This window comes from Cheilinus undulatus, linkage group 18, assembly GCF_018320785.1.
Source record: "Cheilinus undulatus linkage group 18, ASM1832078v1, whole genome shotgun sequence".
NCBI lineage: Eukaryota > Metazoa > Chordata > Actinopteri > Labriformes > Labridae > Cheilinus > Cheilinus undulatus.
In genome coordinates, this window is record NC_054882.1 from 21,417,503 (window position 1) to 21,440,761 (window position 23,259).

Sequence of the window (23,259 nt, forward strand, 5' to 3'; positions counted from 1 at the left end):
ACGCCTTCAAAATAAAAGCCCTGGCAGTTCAACGAGAAGTGACCTGCAGCGAAAACAACGCCTCTATTTTTTTCTCGAATTATAAAGTAATATATCGTCTTACACGAAACAATGGTAGAGGCAGGTGTTTGGCGATATTTAGCGTAACGTCTCTGACTGGTGTTGTAACCGTATGTCGTTTGACGCCCTTTTTATAGCAAACCTTGTACTGCATCTGCATTATCATCCTTTCTTCTTCAAGGGGAACGAGGTAAAACATATTTTTAAGATTATTTTTTATGATGTCTGCTCTTTTTAGGTTGCTTTAACCACTGGAGAGTGACATCAGTCCCCACAGACTGCACGATGGTCAACCTCTGCTGCCTTTGCTGCGGTGAAATCCCTCAACCCCGCCCCCCTCCGTCCGGCCAGCAGGGACCACCGCGGGATCCCCGCTCCGTAAAGCAGCAACAGCAGCAGCCTGCTGGCTCCGGCCCAGGCGCTGTGGGGCTGAAGGAGGCACAGAAAAAAGAGGGAACAAACAGGGGGAGCAGAGTAAGTGAATAAGAGGGTCTGAGTTTGCAACTGACATGCGAAAAGTGCAGCATGCTCTCTTCCGATCTGGACCCTGCAGCGGAGGATACAGCGGCCAGCGCTGCCAATGATGCTGAGGGAGAGGAGCAGGAGGAAGAGGAGGAGGACTCACCGGCCCAGAGTGATGTCCTGGAGGAGGTAGGTGGAATTTTTATGGAGTGGGCAGTCTAGCCATTCATTTTCTTATTTGTAACTTAAACATGCACATAAAAACAGGGTATCAATGACTAGAATCAATAACTTTGTTTTTGAATGATTTACAGAAATTTTTACCAACCATCTCTAATGCAATACCCCTTTTTTAACTGACAAAATAACCAACTGAATGAATATTTCTACTATAAATTTGAAATGCATGTTTTTTGATCTCTGATCTTATATCCACATCCTCTCTGTGCCATTATTGTTCCACCTGCAGACGAACAGCACCTCTGCTACAATTCACATAACCATGCAGTTGTATTACAAAGATAGATATTGAGCCATCAGACATGTATTTCTTGCAAAGAGTCATTGACGTGTACATGCACAAGCCCCCTGTCTTTACTGACATGTAGTAATTACTTTGAATCCATTTGGGAAATGCAGCCAGCCGTGGTAGACATAGAGTGAAAAAACACGCCTTCTGAAACTGCTTCGTCTTATTTTGTCTTGTGAATGGTCTGTCTTCAGCCAACAGGTTATATTATGCAAAGTGATGGCTAAAAGGAAAGCTGCTGTCATTCAAAGTGACTCAAAGCTTATCAGACATTTTTGTTCTTATATCTTGGCTACATGGAGAGATATATTTTTCATTAGATGAATAAGATAAGGGATATTGCACAATTCACAAGATTTGAGGGTTTAAATAAAAATGATATAAAAATTATTAACTAATTATATTCCAAAGTCAAGAGGCCTTGCTTTAAAACGTCCTTGCTCTACAGCAGAATTAAACCCGATTGCTTCATAAATAACTGAGCTAGGACCAGCAAAGCGACATGTCCACCCCTCTGTCAGAGCTGTAATGGATGGAGCTGCTTGTCAACATAAATTGCCTCACTACATAAAACACCAGAGGTAGTCTTCAGGAAGACAGGAGCTCATTGGGAGGGCTGTCATCAAAATAACTTGACTGAAATCGATCAGAAATCCAGATAAATTCAACCAATGTAATGTGTAAAACTCCCAAACTCCCCTCCCTGCTCAAGTGTTGCAGTCCTGCTTTAATCGCTGTAGAGGCTGCAGTTTCTTTTATTGTTTTTGTTACTCATTAAACAGCTTTGTGTCTCTGCTGATGGGACTGTTTAACTCATGGCCAATTCTGCAACTGTGAGCAGTTTCTGTTTCTCTGAGATAATCACAGATGATTCAGCAGTCGAGGATAAAGAAAAGCTCTGTGCGTGTTCAAGCAAGGCTGCAGGGTGATCATAGATTCTGTACAATAAACAATATCTCAAACACTGCATTACACTTACAATATTCAAAATTGTATTTCAAAGCAACCGTAAAGTATCAGCAAAATGTCAGTTACACACAATTACTTACAAGACTTTTATATTAGGTTAATCTTCCTCCATTTGAGAATTATGAAGGCCACTGGGCTACTTTGTAGCATCAGGCTACAACTTCACAAAACTGAAATAGTGAGGTGGATCTGAATACTTTCTGAATGCACTGTATGTCATTAGAAGAAGCAAATCAGAAATAGCACTTAAATACTGTATTCCCCTTGTGGCATGACAGTTTTAATTATCAGGAGGTAAATTGCAACTGTATCTACTGAAAACAGTGTGCGTTTTTGTAAAAAAGTATTGACTCCATCTCCATACTCCATCTCCAACAATTGTTAACAATTCTGTCTATAAATACTCCAGGATCACCCTGAGAAGTTAGTTTGACAACTTTAACCAGAAATAGTTTTATGCTAATGCAGCATAGATGAAATAAATTACACATGTAAGTGTGAAAAAACACCTTGGTGAATGTTTTGTCTCTCAGATGCTTTGACTCACAGCCTCCATAGGATACTACATAGTTTTACTGCACCCCTGTGAGCTTCCTTTGGTTGATTTATTTTGTGCTTAGGTATGGAAAACCTGGCAATTTTTCGTGCAGCCACTTCCATTTGCATTTCTACACCAGTCATAATATCACCGCCATGTTTCCTCATTGCTCTAAGTGCCTATTTCTCTTCTTTCCTTCTTATCTCTCTCGCTCCCTCTCTCTCGCTCTGCAGCAGCATCCGATGAAACAGTCTCTGGGTGCTTGTGTCTGCCGGGACTCCCACTGGCGCTGCCTGCTCCTCTCTCTGCTCATGTACGGCTGCCTGGGCGTGGTGTTCTGGTGCCAGGTGACACGCGTCACCAAGATCAGCTTCAACCCAGCTATCACCTCTTCCTTCACGGCCTCCTTCACCTCTTCCCTACGTGGGGCCACAGGGATGGGCATTGGAGGACACTCGATGATCTACCATGACAGTCCCTGCTCTGACGGCTACATCTACATCCCTCTGGCCTTCCTGCTCATGCTCTACGTCCTTTACCTGGCCGAGTGCTGGCACTGCAGAGCCCGGAGCGAGCTGCAGGCCAAAGCTGACGTGGAGAGCGTGTATGAGCGAGTTCTGCGGATGCAACAGGCGCAACCTTGCATTTGGTGGAAGGCGATCAGCTACCACTTTGTGCGACGGACTCGGCAGGTCACACGATATCGTAATGGTGACTCCTACACTACCACGCAGGTTTACCATGAAAGAGTAAACACACATGTAGCAGAAGGGGAGTTTGATTTCAGCAGATGTGGGATGAAAGATGTGTCTAGAGACCTTAAAGGTTTGGAGGGACATTCAGCAACTCGGCTACGCTTCACAAAATGTTTCAGCTTCACAGAGGCCGGTCCAGAAAATGATTACCTCAACCAGAGAGCGAGATTCTTCTCTGAAATCGAGGGTTTGGACGATTACATGGAAGCCAGGGAGGGGATGCAGCTGAAGAATGTAGACTTTAGGGAAAATCTGATGACCTATGCCAACCCGGAGAGGATGCCTTGGTACACCTCCGATGTTGCCTTCTGGCTGGCGGCTATATTGATGTTGTCCTGGCCTCTGAGGGTGCTGGTGGAGTACCGCACTGCTTATGTGCACTACCGTATAGAGAAACTGTTTGGGTTGGAGTACAGCCCCAGCAGTCCCTCTCCTCTGGATGAAGACAGGCCTTTAAGGAATAACCCCAGCTGTGTAATTCCAAGGGTAGACACTTTTGACAGCACTGAGATGGAGTGGCACATTCGCTGTAATCGTCAGGTGATTCCAAGCTACTCCGAGGCCATGCTGCTCAACATGAGCACGGCAGACTCCAACTCACAACAGGACACAGAAAACACCTTGTCCTCAAACTGCTTCCTCCTGGACTCCTCCACTCAGAGCTACGGCGCCCTCCAAAGCCAGGATGACCCCGAGAGATGCAGCGAGCCGAGCCGACAAGGAGGAAGGACGAGGACCATCACCAGCTCCAGCTGTTCCTCCATCTTCTCCTGCCGTGGAGCGCTATTCCACTCCCAGCTCTCCTCCAACACATCTCGCTTCTCCTTGTGCCGCATGTACGGCTCGCATCGCACCGTAGCTCTGTGGAGGAGCCATAGCAGCAACCTGACGGAGCCCTGCTGCGTGGACGAGCAGTGCTGCAGGTCTGACTCAAGTCAGCTGGCACTCAGTGACAGCCCGCCTACTTACAGGGATGCCCGGTTCTTCCCTGTTCTCATTGTCCATCGATCTGAAGGCTGCGGTAGCGAGGATGGGAGAGAAGTGAGGCGGTATTATATACGGAGGGGGTCGTCCTGTGTGGAGACATCTCTGTGATCACTATGGGCGGACTCAAATCAGTAGTACTGAAAGGTGGAATTACTAATATACAAGTTTCTAATGTCTTTTTTATAGCTATAGAATTGGTACATCAGTAAAATGCAATCAAGTGGGACATACGTGACACTGATACATGAGAACTGCATCACTTTAACTCCCTACTGAGCCACAAAAGGAACATGGACTGAACAATAAATTCCTAAGTTCCTTCTGCAACCAAAAACGTATCCATGCTCACAGAAAAGTTTCTGATGCACTCATGTGTGGATTAGGAAGTTTAGAGACTGAGATAGTTTCTTTCCTTTCAAAACAGACGGTTTGGCCAGATTGCATGTCTGTCATCAGGCAGATCCATCTTGCAGAATTGAAGCAAAACGTCTGTTCCTGGTCAGAGAATGACTAGACCAATCAGTATGATTTAAGAAAAAATAAGTGTTAGTTGTACTAAGCTGATGGGAGTACCAGATCTACACAGGGTCTTGCATGTGGCAGGGCCCTTACACAGTATGACTGGCCGAATGTTGGTGTGATGACATGATTTATTGTCTGACAGACAGTTCAGCGAACAAGTCAAAAGTCATCTGCTCCTTGTGATGTCAAATATTTACCTCTTTACTGTTCTCGTAATTTTCTTTTCCATCCATAACAAGTTCCTTTTTTCCATGGTTAAGTTTGTTTTAAAATCTTCAATCTACCTATAAAAAGCAGGTCTGTATCCAAACAGAAAGTCAATTACTCTGAGTTTAAAACAGTAGAAAAATCTATAATGACAAAAATTTAGGCTGAAGTCAGGCAAGTAGATGTGGCAAGTAAGCCGCCTGAGGGCACCATTGGACACAACCCTGGTCTTGCTCTGGATGTCCTTGCATATTACCAGGGGCATGGGAAAATAGATCTGATGAAAAAAATGACACACACAAGTGCACACATTAAGGGTGGAGTAAGGGGTGGATGTGGCAAATAAGTACAGCCTAGGGTAATGTCCAGGCAGGTAGTAGGGTTTCCATGAGCCCCTGGTTGTGCTGAGGATGTTCCAAGGGCCCAAAAACCATCGGCAGTCTCCAGGTGTATCACCAGGGGTGAAAAGGCCCAGACAAAAGAGATGCTGTCGAAGTTGACCTTGGCTGCCAAGTGATACGCACGTGGATATTTATGAATAATGCTAAGAAATTAGTGCTATATATCTCTTGATATATCTGCAATATTTTTTTTATCAGAATCAGCTGCATTGGCCAGCTATGCTTTAATATATGAGGGATTTGACGTTGATAAACAGTGCTATCTGTATACTTACAGTTAACATTGCATTTCAATCAATAGACATATATAAAACTTAGATCTACAAGCTTAGAGAAGACAACAGTGCAGGTCACCAGTTTAGCAGGCCCTCATATACAGAGGCTGGACTGGTCGCAAGATCGATTCCCAGTTCTAGTGCATGTCATCCCATGTTCTGTCTTCATATTTCCTGTCTCTCTTCAGCTGTCCTATCTAAATAAAGGTAAAAAGCCCTGAAATTAATCTTAAAAAAGACAAGTGCAGTGATTCTCCAACACAACTAGAAAAACCCCCACATCTGTAAACTCTCCAGCATACCACCAATCACAATGTGCTATGTCATCATATCAACGTACAGCAAATCATATTGTGTGTCATCCCTTACAGACACAGAACCCCGTGTAGATCTGACACCTACCCCAAGACAAAATGGCTGCTAGTGAAGAGATTAGCATGGACGTAGTTATAGTGGCAGTTTAATCAGAAACAGAGCAAGGAATTGCACTGAAAGCTTTACTTGGTGTAAAAATTGTGTTTGCTCTTCTCTTGAGTGGCCTATGTTAGAGTTTGATTGGCCTACTGGCTCCACTGTTAGTGACCTATGATAACAACTGCCTGTTGAGCACGTTATGCAGTTTATTCCCAGGGTCAGTGCTCTGCTGCTGCATCATATATTGACAGACAGAACATCCGTCAAATCAGCCCCTGAGATTTATCTGTAAGATACTATTCTTCCTAAACACTGTGTATGGACTGTTTCCCAGATGGTTTTGAAATAAATCCCATGGATATGTGAAACAATCCATCTGGTGTGTCAGGTTAGATAGTTTCTAGTGTGCATGGGAAAGTTTGTCATGAACAGGGGTGAATCTCCCGTACGAATGAGAAACATGTCCTTCAAAGGACTCTGTAACATCCTTCTGTTTTTATAACACAATTTATTTTGTAAAATCACAAGAAACAAAGATTTACCAAATCTGACTTTGACCTAAACATGTCTGTTTATGTGCTGGGGACTTGTAAGGGTTATCAAAGAAAAAAAATTTGCATGAAGTTACCATAGATGTATTTTTGTCATTGAGTTGATGTTAAATCAACAAAGTGAAACCAAAGACATGAGCATTCTTTTTTGTCTGTTTTTATTTGGTCATTTTATAAAACACAATAAAAGTATCTAGTGATGTCAAAATGGAAGCAATAAAAGTTTTTCTGAAGGATTTTTAATCTATACAAGTGTTTTTATATCAACCACAGGACATTTGGAGTGGGGATCTGCTTATTTGTATCCTGTAGGATTCAGTTAATTTTATACAATGAGGAGAGAAGAGAAGATTGATTATGTTATAGTCTCACAAATAAGAGTAATCTCATTCTGTGGTCAGCATAAAGTGCATTTCTTCATTGGATTGCTGCTTAATTGAAGGCTGACGGCAACCTTTCTTTCAACATTTAGTTGCTCTAGACATTTAAACTGTAAAACACATGCAGTGAAGTTAAATGTTGCATTTTCCAGTGAAACTGCTTAAGGCTAGGCTTTATTGATTGATATCATCTCACTCATTAAAAGTGTTTTCACTATCCTATCTGCAGAGGGAGCATAAAAATGTTCATTTGGTTAGTTAGCAAAGTTTATTTCAAACATGTAAAAGCAAAACAATGAAAAATGGTCATTCACAATTTTCCATTCTTAAATTTAAACCACTAATGGCATGTCACAGTCCTTTCCAGAAGATGGAGCTGTTGCATACATTTTCATGGAAAGGTCTCATTAAGCAGCAGTCGATCACTTTTAGATGGTAAGTATGAGGTTTAAATATTTATTTATTTTGGGGGGCAGACATACCACCACAAAAAAAGTTTCACTATTAAATAGTATCTTAACAACCAGGGTCTGTCCTGCTAATGCAGAGTTAAAATGTAAAAAATATGAAGAGTACAAGATAAGATGTGCAGGTTATACATTTCTGACCACTGACAGGGCTTAGGTGCTGATGACTTGGTTTCTATTCTGTCCATTCAGCCGACCATCCAGGACCCGTCTTACTCTCTGTAAGTATTTAGCTGTGGCCGATCTTCTTCTCGCCTCCTCATGGTTGCCATCTGCTTGTGGGATTCCAAGGTATTTGTAGTTGTCCCAAACATCTGCTACGTTTCCTTGAGGTTGTTCAATCCCTTTCATTGTCTTTGTACTTTCTTAGCAATCAGGAGGTGAAGTAATTGAAAATATTCAGAATTTCAAGATTTCAGAATCAAAATCTTCTTTATTGGCCAAGTATGTTCACACAAAAAGGAATTTGACTTTGGTTAGCTTTGCACTCAAAGTACTGAAATTAATGAAATAACAACTAAAGCTGAGAAAATACATAATATTAGAATTTAAATATGTACAGGGTCTTGTTAGGTATTTTAACCCCATTAAATTCTGTAGGCCAACTGCTCAGCTGATGGGTATTTTTGCAACTATTCAGTTATTAACTAAATGTAAATATAACATAGTATACACCACCAGAAAGCTCTGATTCTCAGGATTCTGACCATGTAAACCATATCAACAAAAAACACTACAGCAGCCACATGAACACATTTGTCAGACAACAAACAACAATAAAAGTGACACAGCTCAACATTAGAAGCTATCCTGTTCCCCGCAATCTAAATTCAGGCAAAATTATTAGTCCAAAAACACTATCACATCCATAAAGATCCACATTGATTTGATATTATTTCAAATTTGCCTTTGTTGTTCTTAATAGTCCACTGTATTTGCTGTAAAAATGTCTTTTTTCCAGGCAATTATTAGCACTACTTTATAGCAAAATGTCTGTCATGATCCTTCATGGAGTCTCCTGAAAGGCCTGAACTTTTCCTAAAGAAAAAATAAACAATTGTTAAATTTTTATTTTCTCTTCTATTGTTACCATCTTTTAACTTGAAATAGCTAAGGCCTCATGCTTCAGTCAGATTTAGTTTTTCCAGCTTATTACTCCCTGCTACAGTCATTTACAGGCCTCTGTTTCCCAATACTAACTCAGACAGGAAAAAATAATTGCATTACTCAGTACCAGTAGCAACAACAATGGGAAGAAACTTAAGAACGTTACCTTTCTAAAGACACCATGTTTGTGCCTCTACCCCAAATAGTTCAAACACAGCATTCAATTTAATTTAGATATTCTTGGACAGGAGTTTTCGACTCATTTCACCCAGAATTCTTAGGAGTTAATTAGCACAAGTCTGTGCATCAATGATATGGTTGCATGGTATGCAAAGCTAAGCTGATATGATCTGAAGTACAAAATATGCAAGGATGCAGGCAGATTTACATGAGGAAGATAAGATTATTTAAGATCATTTACATCAACCAGTGCAAATGCGCATATGAGTTAAGACATTTTGCCACAGTGAGCTCTCTTGGAGTATTTGAGCACCAGTAAAGCAGTAAAGAGACAGTGTGGGATATTTCACATTAAGCAGGGCTAAGGTGCTTGTGAAGTTTAAGTCGTATTTGCTGACTCTGGGACTGTTAAGCATTCATCAGAGTAACAGCCTGGGGGAAGAAGCTGTGTCTGTGTAAGGTTGTTTTGGCCTGCCTTGCCATTGAGGGTAGGAGTTTGAACAGTTTGCCTCCAGGGTGTGTGGGAATGATACAAGTCCTGGATGGACAGTAGATCAGTCCTGATAATTCTCTCTTGTCCATTTCAGTCTATTTTTGTCCTGTTTGGTAGCAAATCCATCCCAAACAGTGGACATGCAGAGAACAAACTGGATGATGGCCATGTAGAAAATGAACACCAGCTCCAGGGACAAGTTGAAATTCCCGGGCTGTCTCAGGCGTAGTTCCCTGGTGAGTCGAGATGATGCAGAATGTAGTGCAGTCCCATGCTGACCTGTTTGCCCCACAGGCAAACTGCAGAGGATCCAGCAGGGGGCCTGTGATGTCTTTCAGAGGGCTCAACACAAGCCTCTCCAAGGATTTTATGACAACAGATATCATTGCAAAAGGTCTTGTAGTCATTTTGTCCTTTGATAGAGGACTTCATAGGTACTGCGATGATGGTGGAGCAATTGAGGCAGGAGGGCACTTCACACAACTCCAGGGATCTGGTGAAGGTCTGGTGGAGATCTGCGGCTGGTCAGTGCAGACTCTCAGAGAAGAGAGGGACACGCCATCAGGTCCCTGGAGCCTTCCTGATCTTCTGTCTCTGAAATTAGATTTACATCTTGAAACATAGCTGTATGACTTGATATCAAGTTTCCCTGTCACAGTGGGAATATGGTGTATAAGATGAAATACTGGGAGCTGCAAATGCATGATATTTTTTTTTCTTGTTTTTCTAGGGCAAAAATAAGTCTTCAAAAAAATTGGAACTTCATGCTCACCTGCAAGCACTTGTTGCTGTTGAGAACACGTTCTAGCAACGAATGGCTTCAGGTATGCATCCAATAGCTAGTTGATGATCCAGTCTGCATCCTGAGTCAGCATCCATTAGGTGATGGAGGACATCTGACCAATACTGGACAAGAAGGGGAGAAACTTGTAGGAAAGGGTTCATACCTTGCATGCAGCCTATGACCAGAGACAAGCAGAGTCACAAAAGGCTGACATTTCTCCTGTATGTGGATGCAGTCCTACTCCATAGGTGATTTTCATTATGCTAACAATAAATATCTCTTTATTCCTTTGTTTAAACCTGTCAGTAGAGTTATATAGAGTCCAAATAATGTATGAAAAGAAGAAATGCAGTGCCTATAAAAAAGTATTCACACCCTTGCCCTTGCATGTTTTACCCTTTTATTGATTATAAAAACTAATCATGGTCAACAGAATTTGACTTTTTGACAAAAAACCCTCTCAAATGTCAAAGTGAAAACAGATTTCTACAAATGTGTAATATAAAGACGCCTGTGTCTGGAAGGTCCAGTCACTGGTTAAAAAGTAGTCCTGGCTACCATTACACCATGAAGACAAAAGAAAACTCCAAGCAACTCAGAGAAAAGGTTATTGAAATATAAAAGTCAGGGCATGGATACAAAAAATGTTCCAAGGCACTGAACATCCCAACAGAGAAAATAACAACCAGCTGAAGGTATCTTGAACAGCTGAGCTTAAGTTATAAATTATTTGTGCGAAATATGGCACGAGTGCGTTGAAAAGTACACCTTTGTTGGTTCCCACCTCCTCTTACCTTAGATTGTAGTCCCCAGCACAAGGATGCCAGTCTGAACTTCTTATAGGGATGGAGGAACTGAAGATCATCACCTTGTTGAGGGGCAGAACATACAACAGCAGCAGCAGCAAGTCCCTGAAAATTTTGCCTCAGTGCTGCAGCATTGGACATTTTGGTGACTGCAAAAAAGCAGAGACACACAAATACAAAAAGTAATTCTGACATGGCCAGTACAATGCACATATACACAATACACAAGTTATCAGTACACTGTACTGTGGCTTCTGGGTCTCATTTTAGTCTTTATCCTCATCATCCAGGTAATTATAGTCATAACATCTCCATCCAATTATCCTCATATTGCTGGGGGACTATGCAGGAGCAATGGAAACAAGGGCTGATGTCCTACTGGTTGTCAGGATTTTTCCAGTGTTGAGTTGTTGTTCCAGAGAACCTTGTGAACTTCTTTCTTGCTGTACTGTAGATTTCCTTGAAAGAAGGTTGTCATAGTTGTTACGTTGTGTCCTTAGAAGAACTTTCATGAAGTTTGTTGTCCTGCTGTTGTTCCATTGTTGCTCAGTTGTGTCTTTGAAAGCACTTTGAAAATTGTTATTTTAGTGTTGTGCCATTGTTGGTCCAGATTTCCTTGGAAGCACTTTGGGAATATCTTTTTGCTGTTGTGCCATTGTTGGTCCAACTTTCCTTGGAAGCACTTTGGGAATATCTTTTGCTGTTGTGCCATTGTTGGTCCAACTTTCCTTGGAAGCACTTTGGGAATATTGTTGTTTTGCTGTTGTGCCATTGTTGGTCCAACTTTCCTTGGAAGCACTTTGGGAATATCCTTTGCTGTTGTGCCATTGTTGGTCCAACTTTCCTTGGAAGCACTTTGGGAATATTGTTGTTCTGCTGTTGTGCCATTGTTGGTCCAACTTTCCTTGGAAGCACTTTGGGAATATTGTTGTTTTGCTGTTGTTCCACTGTTGCTTGATTGTTTCCTTGAAAGTATTTTGTCCACTTTGTTGATGTTGTTGGGATGTTTCTTGAAAGCACTTTGAATTTTGTTGTTTAGTTGTTGGTCCACATTCATTGCAAGCACTTAATGAGTTTTGTTTTTGTTGTATTAAACACACTTCGTAGTTGTTTATTGTTCATTCTTTTTTGTGATATTTTCTTTTGGATGTACTTCATGATTTTGTTGTTGTATTAAACCCACTTAGCCGTTTTAATTCACTTCAAGCAAACCTTTTGAATGTTGCTGCTGTTTCATGAAAAGCATGGTATAAATTTTGTTGATATGGTGATGGTTTTGATGTTTGTTATTTTGGTTTTGTTAGTGATAAACATGCAGTGTTTAGAAAATAAGAACGCTTGACTTACCTGTTGATGGTGACTTACCTGTTGAGAGATGGAGGCAGACCTGCATGCCGGAGGAACACCCACTGTAACACCAGCACAAAGCCGGCTGGCTGGGGCCCTCCAATGCTGGGTCATACTGCCAATCAGGTTTTCAATTTTGATTCATAGCAAAAAGTAACACTGAATCCTGACTCAAAATTTAGTTATTTTTTTATTAAATTCACTCTGTCAACTTTGTTGATTTGAACACTGTATTTTCTTTATTTTTTTTCTCTTGCATTGAACACTTTTGTAAAGGAATCCATTTGTGACTTTGTGATAGGTATTGAGCTAACTGTTACTATAGTTGTACTGAACACCTGGTGACTTTTTTATTGTATGACATGCACTCTGTGGTTGTCATTTTTTCTGTCATTGAGAAAAATACATAATTCTTTTACTGTTACGCTTAAATCACTTTTGAAATTTGCTGAGGATTTTTTGTCTGCACACTTTAAGTTTTTTGTTTGTTTTATTGAACTCAATGAATTATTGTTGTATCATTTGAATTTAATGCTTGTAGTTTTTGCATCGTATTGTATTAAACACATATTGCATTGCTCAGTCATATTGACAACACTTTAGGAATTTGTGTTTGATTTTTTTTTTTTTTGTTTAATTAAAAGCATATTGTTTATTTTTATTGTTTCTGGTTGTTTATTGGTTATCGTGGTTGTTGTTTCTGATATAACATGCAGTATAAAGAAATTATATAAACTTGACTCACCTGGTGAAGGTGACCTACCTGCTGCAGTATAAGGAGTGAACCTGGAAGGTTTGAGAAAACCTCTGTAGGGGGGATTCAGAGCAGCAGGCCAGGGGAACTGACCACCTGAACCAGCACTAAGACATCTGGCAAAGGGAACCTTGTGTGGGTGGATGTGTAGCCACAGACTAGAGGTGGAGTCTGCAAGAGCCAGCACTAGGCCAGCAAGAAGGAGGAACCCTCTGTAGGGTGGATTCAAAGCTAAAGGCCTATCAGGTTTTGACAGGCTGTGTATTTTGCTGTGAATTTTATTCACAGCTGTTACATACCTGTGATTCCTGGTTAAGCAGCAGCTTGTGAGGTCATCTCTGTCCATGAGATAAATAATGATAACTATATAAACAATAAACTGGTTAATCCATGTAAATATAAGTCAATAAACTAATTAAATGAAAACAGAAAGAGTAGATGGTAACATTAGGTGACTTTTATTGCAAATATTTGACTTAAACCCCAAAAGAAATTTCCAATGATATGAGACTTTAGTCACCCAACACAGAAATCAGGGGAAATGAACAAGCTCTGAAGCCTATTCTGACTGAAACTGTTGCCTCACAAAAATGTAAACCATAACATACAAACAATACCAAACAAGCAGGAATTCCACAATAAAACACAAACAAACAAAATTAGTGGGTAAAATGACAGCGTATTCCCTTCAGGGATGCCAAATCCAGACTGACCCGAGGCCAAAGCAGCCCATTTTAATACCCTGTAGCCACTCCTACTTGGCGATTAAATGTTTTTTTTTCTGACAACGTTTTACTCGTGATTTAAACGTTAACAAGCTTACAAACGCTCAACACTCTCTGTTCCTACGTTTAACATATTTAATCTATCATTTTTGTCGACACATAAGATACATTTGTAAAGAAAATGCATGAAACAAAAAAAATCAGTGGGTTTTTTCAGACAGGACATCATTTCGCGCCTTCCCGCCGATTTACGAAGCGGAAATGCATTGCCTCTGTTTTGTCAGACTCACCTGCAGATGGGACATGGCGGGGTAAAAATGCAGCGCACCTCCAGGTAACTAGGTTTAATAAACTTAGTTTAGAGATACAAGGTGGAAAAAGTACACATAAGAATAGCCTACATTTCACATTAGTGCTTGTGACAGCCATCTCCTTTTCTTTTGATACTAGTTAATCAAAAATCCGAAAAAGGGAGATTTTCATTGGTGGCGAAGATACACTTTGTCTCAGGTTAAAACATGAACGAGTAAGGAAGGCCTTAAAGGAGGAGGCAGGGAGAAGAAGGGAAAAGTTACACATCTGGCCCAATGTGTAATATTCATTTACCGATTTTACATTCAATAAGAGCATATGGATTGAAGACACCACTTTTAAACTGAATTAAAGCTGATAAGTAATTGGCCACTCAGGGATCAGTACCCTTTTGGATGATGCCTTACAGGCCGTCGGAAATCTGACAACTACAAATTGAGTAAAGCTGAAGGTAAAACCATAGTCTGTATCAAGTTAAAAAACAAAAAAGTAATAGGTTTTTTTGAGGGGGTGGGGTGTTTTGTTTTAGAGTATGAAAGTAAAAATGGTAAACTATAATTTATAAATTAGCTTTTTGTTACAAAACAAACTGAATTACATATTAAATCGCACACTAAAAATTTTGAGATAAATAGCAACTTAATCCCAGATGACTGGGATGCGCCTATTTTACAAAACAAGCATGTGAAATCTTGCTCTTACAAAAATGTTACGTTACTAGAAGTAAACTTGCTGTTGCATCTCACACTGTTTGACAAATGGCCTGTTTTAATTGAACTATTTTGTTCAGTTTGTAACAGTCGGAGCTTAAAGGCTTAGTGAGGTGAATTGTATATAAATGTATGTTAAAATGTTGCATTTAAAAACCCTTTGCCGGTACTATGTTTGATTTTCAGTTTTGGATTATTTCTTGAATGTTTAAAGAACGAATGATAAACGGACTCGAGCAGTTTCCTGATATCCTGTCCGTCGATAAAGTACGCGCTCCTTGCTGACGTCACTTCCCCAGCGCGCGAGATCCTGCTAACTGCTGCTAATCAACCAACTGACTGAAACAAACTATCCCGTATCCTCAAATTTTGTCAAGAAACTGAAAAGCTAACCACCACCGACTGACTAAAGCGCGTTAAACCGAGGGTTGACTGTGTGTATTGCCACTGACAGCCGTGTATGAGGTCGTTGTTTGTGGCTCTGTGAAGAAAGCTTCGGTGTTGTTGACATCCATGATGAGCACGGATGTGTGTTGTGTCACTAGCTTCAGGACGTAAGTAACAAACTAGCGTGGCTTTCCGTGGAAGTTTCTCTCTGGTATGCATTTCAACCCTTCGTTTGCTCTGGCACGGCGCTGAGCCGGACTATCTAGCTTTATTATTTGGTTGGAGATGAAGCTCCAGTGTGATGTCGAAGTGGTTAGTCGGATGCTCCCCTCGTTTGGGATGAAAAGTCGAGGGAAGGGGACGAGGGCGGTGATCTCCATTGGGAAGCATTTGGACAAGACGAGTCAACGCAGCAACATTTACATGATGATCTGCACAGCTAAAGACAGAGCAGGCTCTAAATACAAGGTCAGTGGTTGTTATTGGTACTTTTCTTGTCTTCTGTACTGTACAAACTACTGTGCTGTACTGGAGTACACAGTTTATCCCAGAATTGGAGGCCTGTTTGCTTAGGACTATGCTGTTTTTATTGCATGCAGATAGCTTTCAAAGGCAACCTGAAGTCTGAAAACACTGAACTAACTCCATCAAACAATACTGTTCATAAAGCTCTACAAAACAGCGATGTCTAAAATAAAACAAAAATAGTGGGTGCTAATATAAATATGCAAAAATCAGCCCCAAAACCTTCAGGTGCATTCCCAAGGTCTTAAACTAAAGTTAGACCCAAATGTAAGAGACATAAACATGATTAAATTGCTATATTTGCTCTTCTCTCTCTTTTGTTTTGAATTTCTGTAGCGTGGAGGCTATGATGGGACATTAATGTTTCTGAGGTAAAAAGAAGGAAAGGAATAACATGATGCCAAATCAACAATGCAAATGCATTTATATTTCACAGTAGGTTAACACTAGAACCACCAGGGATTTCTTTACACCTAAAACACTCAGCAGGTGAAATTACCCCATTAATAGAGCTGATTGGTCCTCACTTTGAGCGTTTTTTTTCTTCTCTGTCTTTCTGTACATCTGACTGGTTTGTGTATGATTAAAATGATTAAAGTATGTATATACAGCGCTGTCTAAACATAAACTTTACCTGGTCTTCACACCTTTGTAAATAAAGTGTTTGGGGGCCTCATACCAGAGTCTACTTAGAGTTGGCCTCTATGACCATTTTAAGCACAGGGGCAGAAGTGTACTTAAGTTAATTATTATTATTATTCAGAGACCCTGGAGAGTGTTTTAGGATAGATGGAGCTCTTGTACCCATGATTACTGTCAGATAGCCTAAAAATTGATAACATTAAAGACAAAATTAAATTGCAATCCTTTTTCAAAACATGATGATTTTACCTTTCTGTGCATTTTGTATACAAATTCATTGAGTAATTTTGCTTTTATATGTCTATTTGCATCACGTTTATTACGGAAAACACATTATTTGATCAGTTTTCATGGTGCCCCTAAATTTCTTTATGTGCTCCTAACTTTTTGGGGAAAAAGTTAGCGTCAAGCCCTATACAAAGTTAGACACAATTTGAGAACAGCCTTGGGTAAAATTTAACCAATGGCTGTTCTAGTGGTTAGAGTTTGCTTCACAATACTTGCCTTTCTTTTAAGACCTACAAGCGCTGACAAATGAAACACAGCAGAAAAGTGAAATTCAATCAGCCAGAGTTTTTTTTTATGATTGGACATCTTGAATCAGATAACTGCTAAACTCTCTGCAACTTTTAATGATCCCTTATCAGTTTTTGTGTCAATTAAATCCCAAAGATAAACTTTTTCTGTCATTCATCCTTTGAAAGACTCTGATTATAAACTGTGTCTTTGCATAATCTCAATAGGGATGCATGATATTGTTAGTATTAGACTGGTATTTGCACGTTAGCCTAATACGTGAATTACCAGTATCGGCACATATGAAAATTTCTGCTAGTATTTACAACAAATACTTTGGCTATAAAATTCTTCATATATCAGCTGTAGGGCTGGGTAATTGCAATATGTCCTTCTACAATTTTAAAATCTCAGAACATGCAATATTTCTTCACATTTCCAAATGTGTGTCAAACTACAGTTTGGTACATCTTTTGAGGCAGAAATAATATGCTCTAAATATTCAAACCAAATGCATCCTTTCATTGCAGCTATTCACATCAAACTGCACTGAGTCAGAATAACCGGAATTAGAGATTTTAATACTGTATTTTTCATAATATAGAAATATTTACTGCATATTTTATTGAGAAATACATAGGAACTTGAACAATAATCATATATTGAATTGCAATTGCAATATTAGGGGAAGAAATTGCAGTCAGTTAGATTATTTTCCCAAATCGTTCATCCCTAATCAGATGTAAATATTGGCTGTACAAACAAGTAGGTTGGACCAACAGATCTTGTTCATCATCATTCCTCCTTACTCTTTAAAGTTTGTTTTAAGGACTTAAATTCGTTCATCCTAAAACTTTAAATTCTATGTTTTAAGGACAGAAGGTTAAGGGCTGACCTACATTTGAATATCTGAAATCTGAAATCGGTAACAGCTAAAATAATTTGTATAAATCAGCACATCAGATTTCAGCAAAAACCCAATATCCCTATTCTGAAATACATTCATGTCTCCTCAGATGCTTTCTTTAAAAGGTCACATCCCTGTGAACTTGTAAACCAACATGGAGAGATTAAGATGTTTTCAATAATCATGTCTGCACTGGTGGAGTGAGTGACTCACTGTCAGTTTAATGATGATGCACTCCTTCCTGAAATGTGTTTTGAAATGTACTTTTCCACTGCTGACACTTGCCAACTTTCTCTTGCAGCTCAGAGACAACATAGAAAAATTCTTCACTTGGTTTGTGGAAGAAGGAAAGGCCACTGTGAGATTAAAGGAACCTGCTGTTGACATTGTTTTGAGCAAGGTATGACGGCTGGCGTGGCGTAAACACATTCGAGTGTGGGTTTTTTTCCTGCTACAGGTTTATGATGAAATAACTTCACAGTTTTTTTTCCTTAAAGGATTTTCCACACAAGAAAGTAACACTATCAGCTAGACAGACAAATGCTGTTGTTTTGACTGTATGGACAGACACCACCATAGCAGCCTCATTGTTTCCAGCTGCTTTAAAGCCCTCCTGGCTATGTTGAGGCAGCAGTGACCTTTCACCTAGTTTCTAACAGTTCCACCTGTTTTGTTGAGACACACCAACAAACAGACTGACACACCAGACAGATGAAATAGGAAATCAGGAGCAATTACAATAAACCTCTATTGATGTACCTCTATTGGCCACACTTTATAAGCAGCATCAGAAACTAGCAGGGGGTGTTTTTGGTTTCATGACTGATGTTTTAATCTGTATTTTGTTGGGTCTTCACAGATATAAACAAAAAACTTTGTTACAATAGATTAACATTGTATTCCCAGCAGCAAAATGTTCATCATGTTCATTCTGAGGAAGTGTGTCAAGATATTTCAGGCCAGTGAATGTAGGTTAGTTATTTCAAGGAGCCTAGTCATGTGCTGTTTCTGTCACACTTTATTGTATTAATTCATCTGCACCTGTATTGATTGACTGATTGATTTGTAGGCTGATGCAAACAGCTTGAAGAACTTCCTCTCAGCAGCTCGCTTGGCTGACAGAGGAAGCGACACAAGCAGCCTTCCTCTCTCCACCTTAACTCCTGTCCGTGCCCGAGACGTAGAGCAACCCAAGAAGAAGCTCACCATTGTCTCAAAGAAGGACTACCCACTCACCTCCAACTTCCCGTACTCTCTGGAGCAGCTGCAGGTCTCCTACTGCAAGCTGTCTCGGGTGGACATGAGGATGCTCTCCCTTAAAGGTAGAACAAGAAGTGGCTGGGTTTGCTACAAAACTGTCTGGATTACCTTGTTCTGGAGCCATCTTTAAGTTTATGTTGTCTTGTTTTTCTCCAGCTCTCCGGAAGCTCGACCTCAGCAACAACCACATTAAGAAACTCCCTGCAACCATTGGTGACCTCGGCTGCCTCTCCGAGCTTGTCCTTCACAACAACCACCTGGAGGCCTTCAGCGAGGCCCTGTGCCTTTCCACCCTGCAGCGGACCCTCCAGCTCCTGGATCTCAGCCAGAACCGCCTGCGGTCGCTCCCCGCTCAGTTCTGCCAACTGAGGGAACTAGTGAACCTCAAACTGGACGACAATGAGCTCGTTTGTTTGCCATTCCATGTGGGGAGACTCTCCAGGTTGAGGTTCCTGTCAGCTGCACATAACCAGCTGGCTGTTCTGCCCGCTGACTTTCGTAAGCTGAGTTTGGAGAACCTGGACCTGTTTGGAAATCCATTTGTCCAGCCGAACCCTCTGGACCACACCATGAAACTTACATTCCCAGTTCCACTTCAAGAGCTGGCTTCCAGAGCAGTGGTCAGCCTCAGGTCAGTGATGTATGATAATAAGTAATAAAAAAGAATAGTTTAGATTACTGGCTGCTGAAACTTCCTCAGTGTGGTTTCTGATAGCGTGACAGTAAATGTGCAGCTTGTTACCAAAATTTCTGATTTAGAGCAACAGGTTTCAGGGAAATCAGCAGAAGTGTGGTGCAGGAAGTGTTTTAGCACTATTTCTGTTAAGTACTTGCATTATCTCTTTAATGAATATTACTATTTTTCTCCCAACTTTTTAATTGCTTGTGTTTAGATAATAAAATATAGGTTTATTTTACATTCAGCTATTACATTAAGGGAGTAAAAAATGCCAACAGAAAAAGTTTTATTTTCAGATTTGTAACCCAAAGCTGCTACAAGCAAATGTAACAATAGTTGAATGACATAGAGAAGATTGGAATGGAAATAGAATAAGTGTGGTATTCCATAACAAAGTGGTGAATCAGAAAAAACACAACATTCACTGATTTTTAGCAGCAATGTTGTTCTAAATAAACAACACTATGTGCCATTTACTTATAATAAAATAAAATAAACCCTTTTTGTTGTGCCTGGGACTGCTATACTTTTTCCAAAGAATCACTTAGTACCATTTTTATATTAAGCTATGTTTCCACCAGGTGGTCCAGTTTGATTGGGTACAGCTTGGTATGATTCGGTATGGTAACCCCCAAAACAGTTTCCACAGACACCCCTACCCTCATTTGGTGGGTGGACTGTAGAGGCTATGGGTGCCACGTCACAGGCAGTGCAAGTCTCTGCTGTTCCAGCCCCTGAGCTGCAGAAAGTTTTAGCTGGTGACAGAAATCAGTAGGGAGTAAGCAGCTGGAAGTGCTGTCATTTTAATAACTGTTTTAAAGATGTTCACTGTGGTCAGAAGGGTTGAACGATTTGGGACAATAATCTAATTGTGATCCCCCAATTGCAATTGCGATTTGATATACTTTTTTTTTTTTTAGTTTCTCATCTTATGTATATCTCACCAAACAAGCTATAAATCATTCTATATTACAACAAACACAACATTTGATATATAAAACTAAGGCTGAGTAAATCTGAAAAAATATCTACTTGCCATTATTTTGACACATTACAAATTCTCATATGATGATTTTAGGTCTTTCTTATCTTTAATAAGACAAACATGCAAAAACAAGGAGAGACAGTGAATGTGTGCATGATGTGTAGAGCAGAACATCTCTGCCACAAATAAATGTACTAAACTGGAATTTTAACACATTCCAGGTCCAAGAAGTATTGAACCTTCTGATATTTGAAAATTGCAGAAGCTGAAATTGCAATTTAATCTAAATTTCAATTAATTTCCCAGCCCTTAGTGGTCAGTACCGAGCCTCGGCTGATGGAAAATTTTCACAGACATGTTTGGTGCCTTAATTGTACGTTAATAAAGACACAAGATGAAGCTGGGCTAATACAGTGGATGCAACAAGCATTCAGTTAGTGATGATTATAATCTAAGCTCCACCATTCTCCTTCCTCCTACCTTAAAGGGAAATGAAGACCTTACAGTTTAGCAAAAATCAACCATATGGTAAAATAATATCTCAGGTCTAGTCATTTCCCTGAATGTATCCAACACTTCAACAGTTTATACAACATAATATAAAAAATTGAGAGCTGTACTGACTGAATTTGTCATATTGAAAATTTTATGAAGGTTTAACTGGTGTTAAATTAAATGAGATTAGCTGGGGTCCATCAGTCTCATCAGACTGATGTGTGGCTTCAGGCTCTGCTTCATGTATGTGAAATCAGGTCCATATAATGTGAAGAAACTCGATTTATGACCATATACCAGTGTCCATGGCTCAAGAAATGGTTTGGATCTCTGTTGAGTCCAAATATTCCCGGTTTAAGCAGATATCAGTCTGTTTATCTCCTGTTTCCACACACTCCTCATAGAGCAGACAGCTGGTTTATCATTCAGCTTGACTGAGCAGAAAGTCAGTTAAAACCCTCTATTGTGTGTAGCTCTACCCTTTTGAAACAGATAGGTTAGATTGGCACCCCTATCTACTTAGCTCTTTGGCTCCACTTTGGTTTTTATGTTCTTAAGCTAACTCTTGATGTGATTCTCCTTTGTACAGGATACCATATGGACCTCACCTCATCCCTGCCCACTTGTGTCGAGACCTGGAAGTAGCCAAAACCTGCAACTGTGGCCGCGTCTGCATCAGCTTCTACATAAAGACAGCGGTCAGCATGAACCTGCACCAGGTCTCTCACACGGTGGTCCTGGTGGATGACATGGGGGGCACGGATGCTCCGGTGCAACAGCACTTCTGCTCCCTCTCCTGCTACTCTGAATTTTTAGACAGTTCCCTCCAGAGAGGGATCAGATGAGAAGGAACGGACTGTTTGTTTAAAAAAAAGTAAGAACACAATTACAGATGGAAATTGCTGTGGACTTTTGCATTAGATTGCAGGTTTTTAGATGCTGTTTACGTGGAATGAGACGACTACGGTTGCATTCTGCAAACAGCTCAGTGGTGCAGTTATCTGGTAATACCGTTTAATGAAAGGAGAACATTTATGCTGTTATGCTTTGTTTTTAAAAGTACTTAAACTTCCATTCAACTTTAACGCACTTGCCACACGTTAACAATCAGCTAAGAGAGGCACATAAATCCTCCTTAACTTCTCCAGCAGTCCTATGAGTGGCACTGACTTTATGTAATAATTACACGCAGCACTGACATTACACTGACAGTTTGACTGTGCTGCTATGTGTCACATATGATCTTTTTTGTCTCAGTGTTTTATCTCAAATTTTAAGTTTCCCTACTGACCTACTTTAATTAGCCAGGGGAATAAAGAAATTAGAGTTTTTATCTGAACACAGTGCCTCAGGGTCCAGGAGTATTGGCTAAAGTGAGGTGGTTTTTACTGTTCTAATGACCCACAATTTTATAAACATAAATATGTAAATCAGTTTAAAATAAAGTATTCATTACATTGTCCCAAGTTATTTCTTTACTCAGATATTTTATTATTTGTCATGTATTCCTGAAAAAGTTGACTAAATAAAAAAAATTAACTCTGCAAAAGGTAGAGTTTGAAGTAAAAATGTCTACTTTTGAGCCTAAAGCGTCTCAATTGCTTTTTAATGAGGCACATTCAGTGAAGAAGTCCAGATAAATATCTCATTTTAAGTTATAAATAAATACTGACTTGGTTGTTTAAAGTAAAACTATCTGACAAAGCAGCAAGCAAAAGACATCGCATCGAAAGAAATTTTTACTTATTACAAGATATAAAGGTTGTGGTTTTTGCTAATTACATCTTGATAATGTTTTTGGGACTTGTAATCTGAATGTGGCTTATATTAATTGCAGTCTAATATTTTTACTAGGGCTGTCAAGATTAATCGCAATTAACTACAACCAGTGCACTAATATATTTTTAATTGCAATTAATCACATTCATTCTTTTGTCCCTTTTAACAAACTTTGTTTAAGCCACTGCAGCGTATCCCTGCATGCAGTGATGTAATGAGCTTTAATGTCTTATGTCACTTTAAAAACTCGAGACAGCTCAGTGGACAAGTCAGAAGTCACCTGAACCTTGTGTTATCAAACAGTGACCTTTTGTTGCAAAGTAATGCAAAGTAGTGGAATTTGAGAATG

General features: G+C 39.9%; 2 protein-coding genes across 2 annotated transcripts; both read left to right on the forward strand.

Annotated features, from left to right (window-relative positions):
- The first annotated feature begins 26 nt into the window (after window positions 1–26).
- LOC121526187 (transmembrane protein 151B) lies at window positions 27–4,570 on the forward strand. The gene is made up of 4 exons (XM_041812627.1): window positions 27–86; window positions 299–711; window positions 2,312–2,314; window positions 2,792–4,570. The coding sequence occupies exons 2-4, from the start codon at window positions 586–588 to the stop codon at window positions 4,406–4,408; spliced, it is 1,746 nt and encodes a 581-aa protein (XP_041668561.1). The 5' UTR covers window positions 27–86; window positions 299–585; the 3' UTR covers window positions 4,409–4,570.
- A 10,456-nt stretch (window positions 4,571–15,026) lies between these two features.
- lrr1 (leucine rich repeat protein 1) lies at window positions 15,027–22,591 on the forward strand. Its single transcript, XM_041812629.1, has 5 exons — window positions 15,027–15,590; window positions 18,014–18,112; window positions 18,782–19,034; window positions 19,129–19,603; window positions 21,721–22,591. The coding sequence occupies exons 1-5, from the start codon at window positions 15,408–15,410 to the stop codon at window positions 21,974–21,976; spliced, it is 1,266 nt and encodes a 421-aa protein (XP_041668563.1). The 5' UTR covers window positions 15,027–15,407; the 3' UTR covers window positions 21,977–22,591.
- The last annotated feature ends 668 nt before the right edge of the window (window positions 22,592–23,259 follow it).

Excerpts from the sequence above, each read along its gene's own strand:
- LOC121526187 (XM_041812627.1), top strand. The coding sequence starts at position 586 with ATGCTCTCTTCCGATCTGGACCCTGCAGCGGAGGATACAGCGGCCAGC.
- lrr1 (XM_041812629.1), top strand. The coding sequence starts at position 15,408 with ATGAAGCTCCAGTGTGATGTCGAAGTGGTTAGTCGGATGCTCCCCTCG. Across the intron at positions 18,113-18,781 it reads TTGACATTGTTTTGAGCAAG|GCTGATGCAAACAGCTTGAA; the intron begins GTATGACGGCTG and ends ATTGATTTGTAG. Across the intron at positions 19,604-21,720 it reads AGAGCAGTGGTCAGCCTCAG|GATACCATATGGACCTCACC; the intron begins GTCAGTGATGTA and ends TCCTTTGTACAG.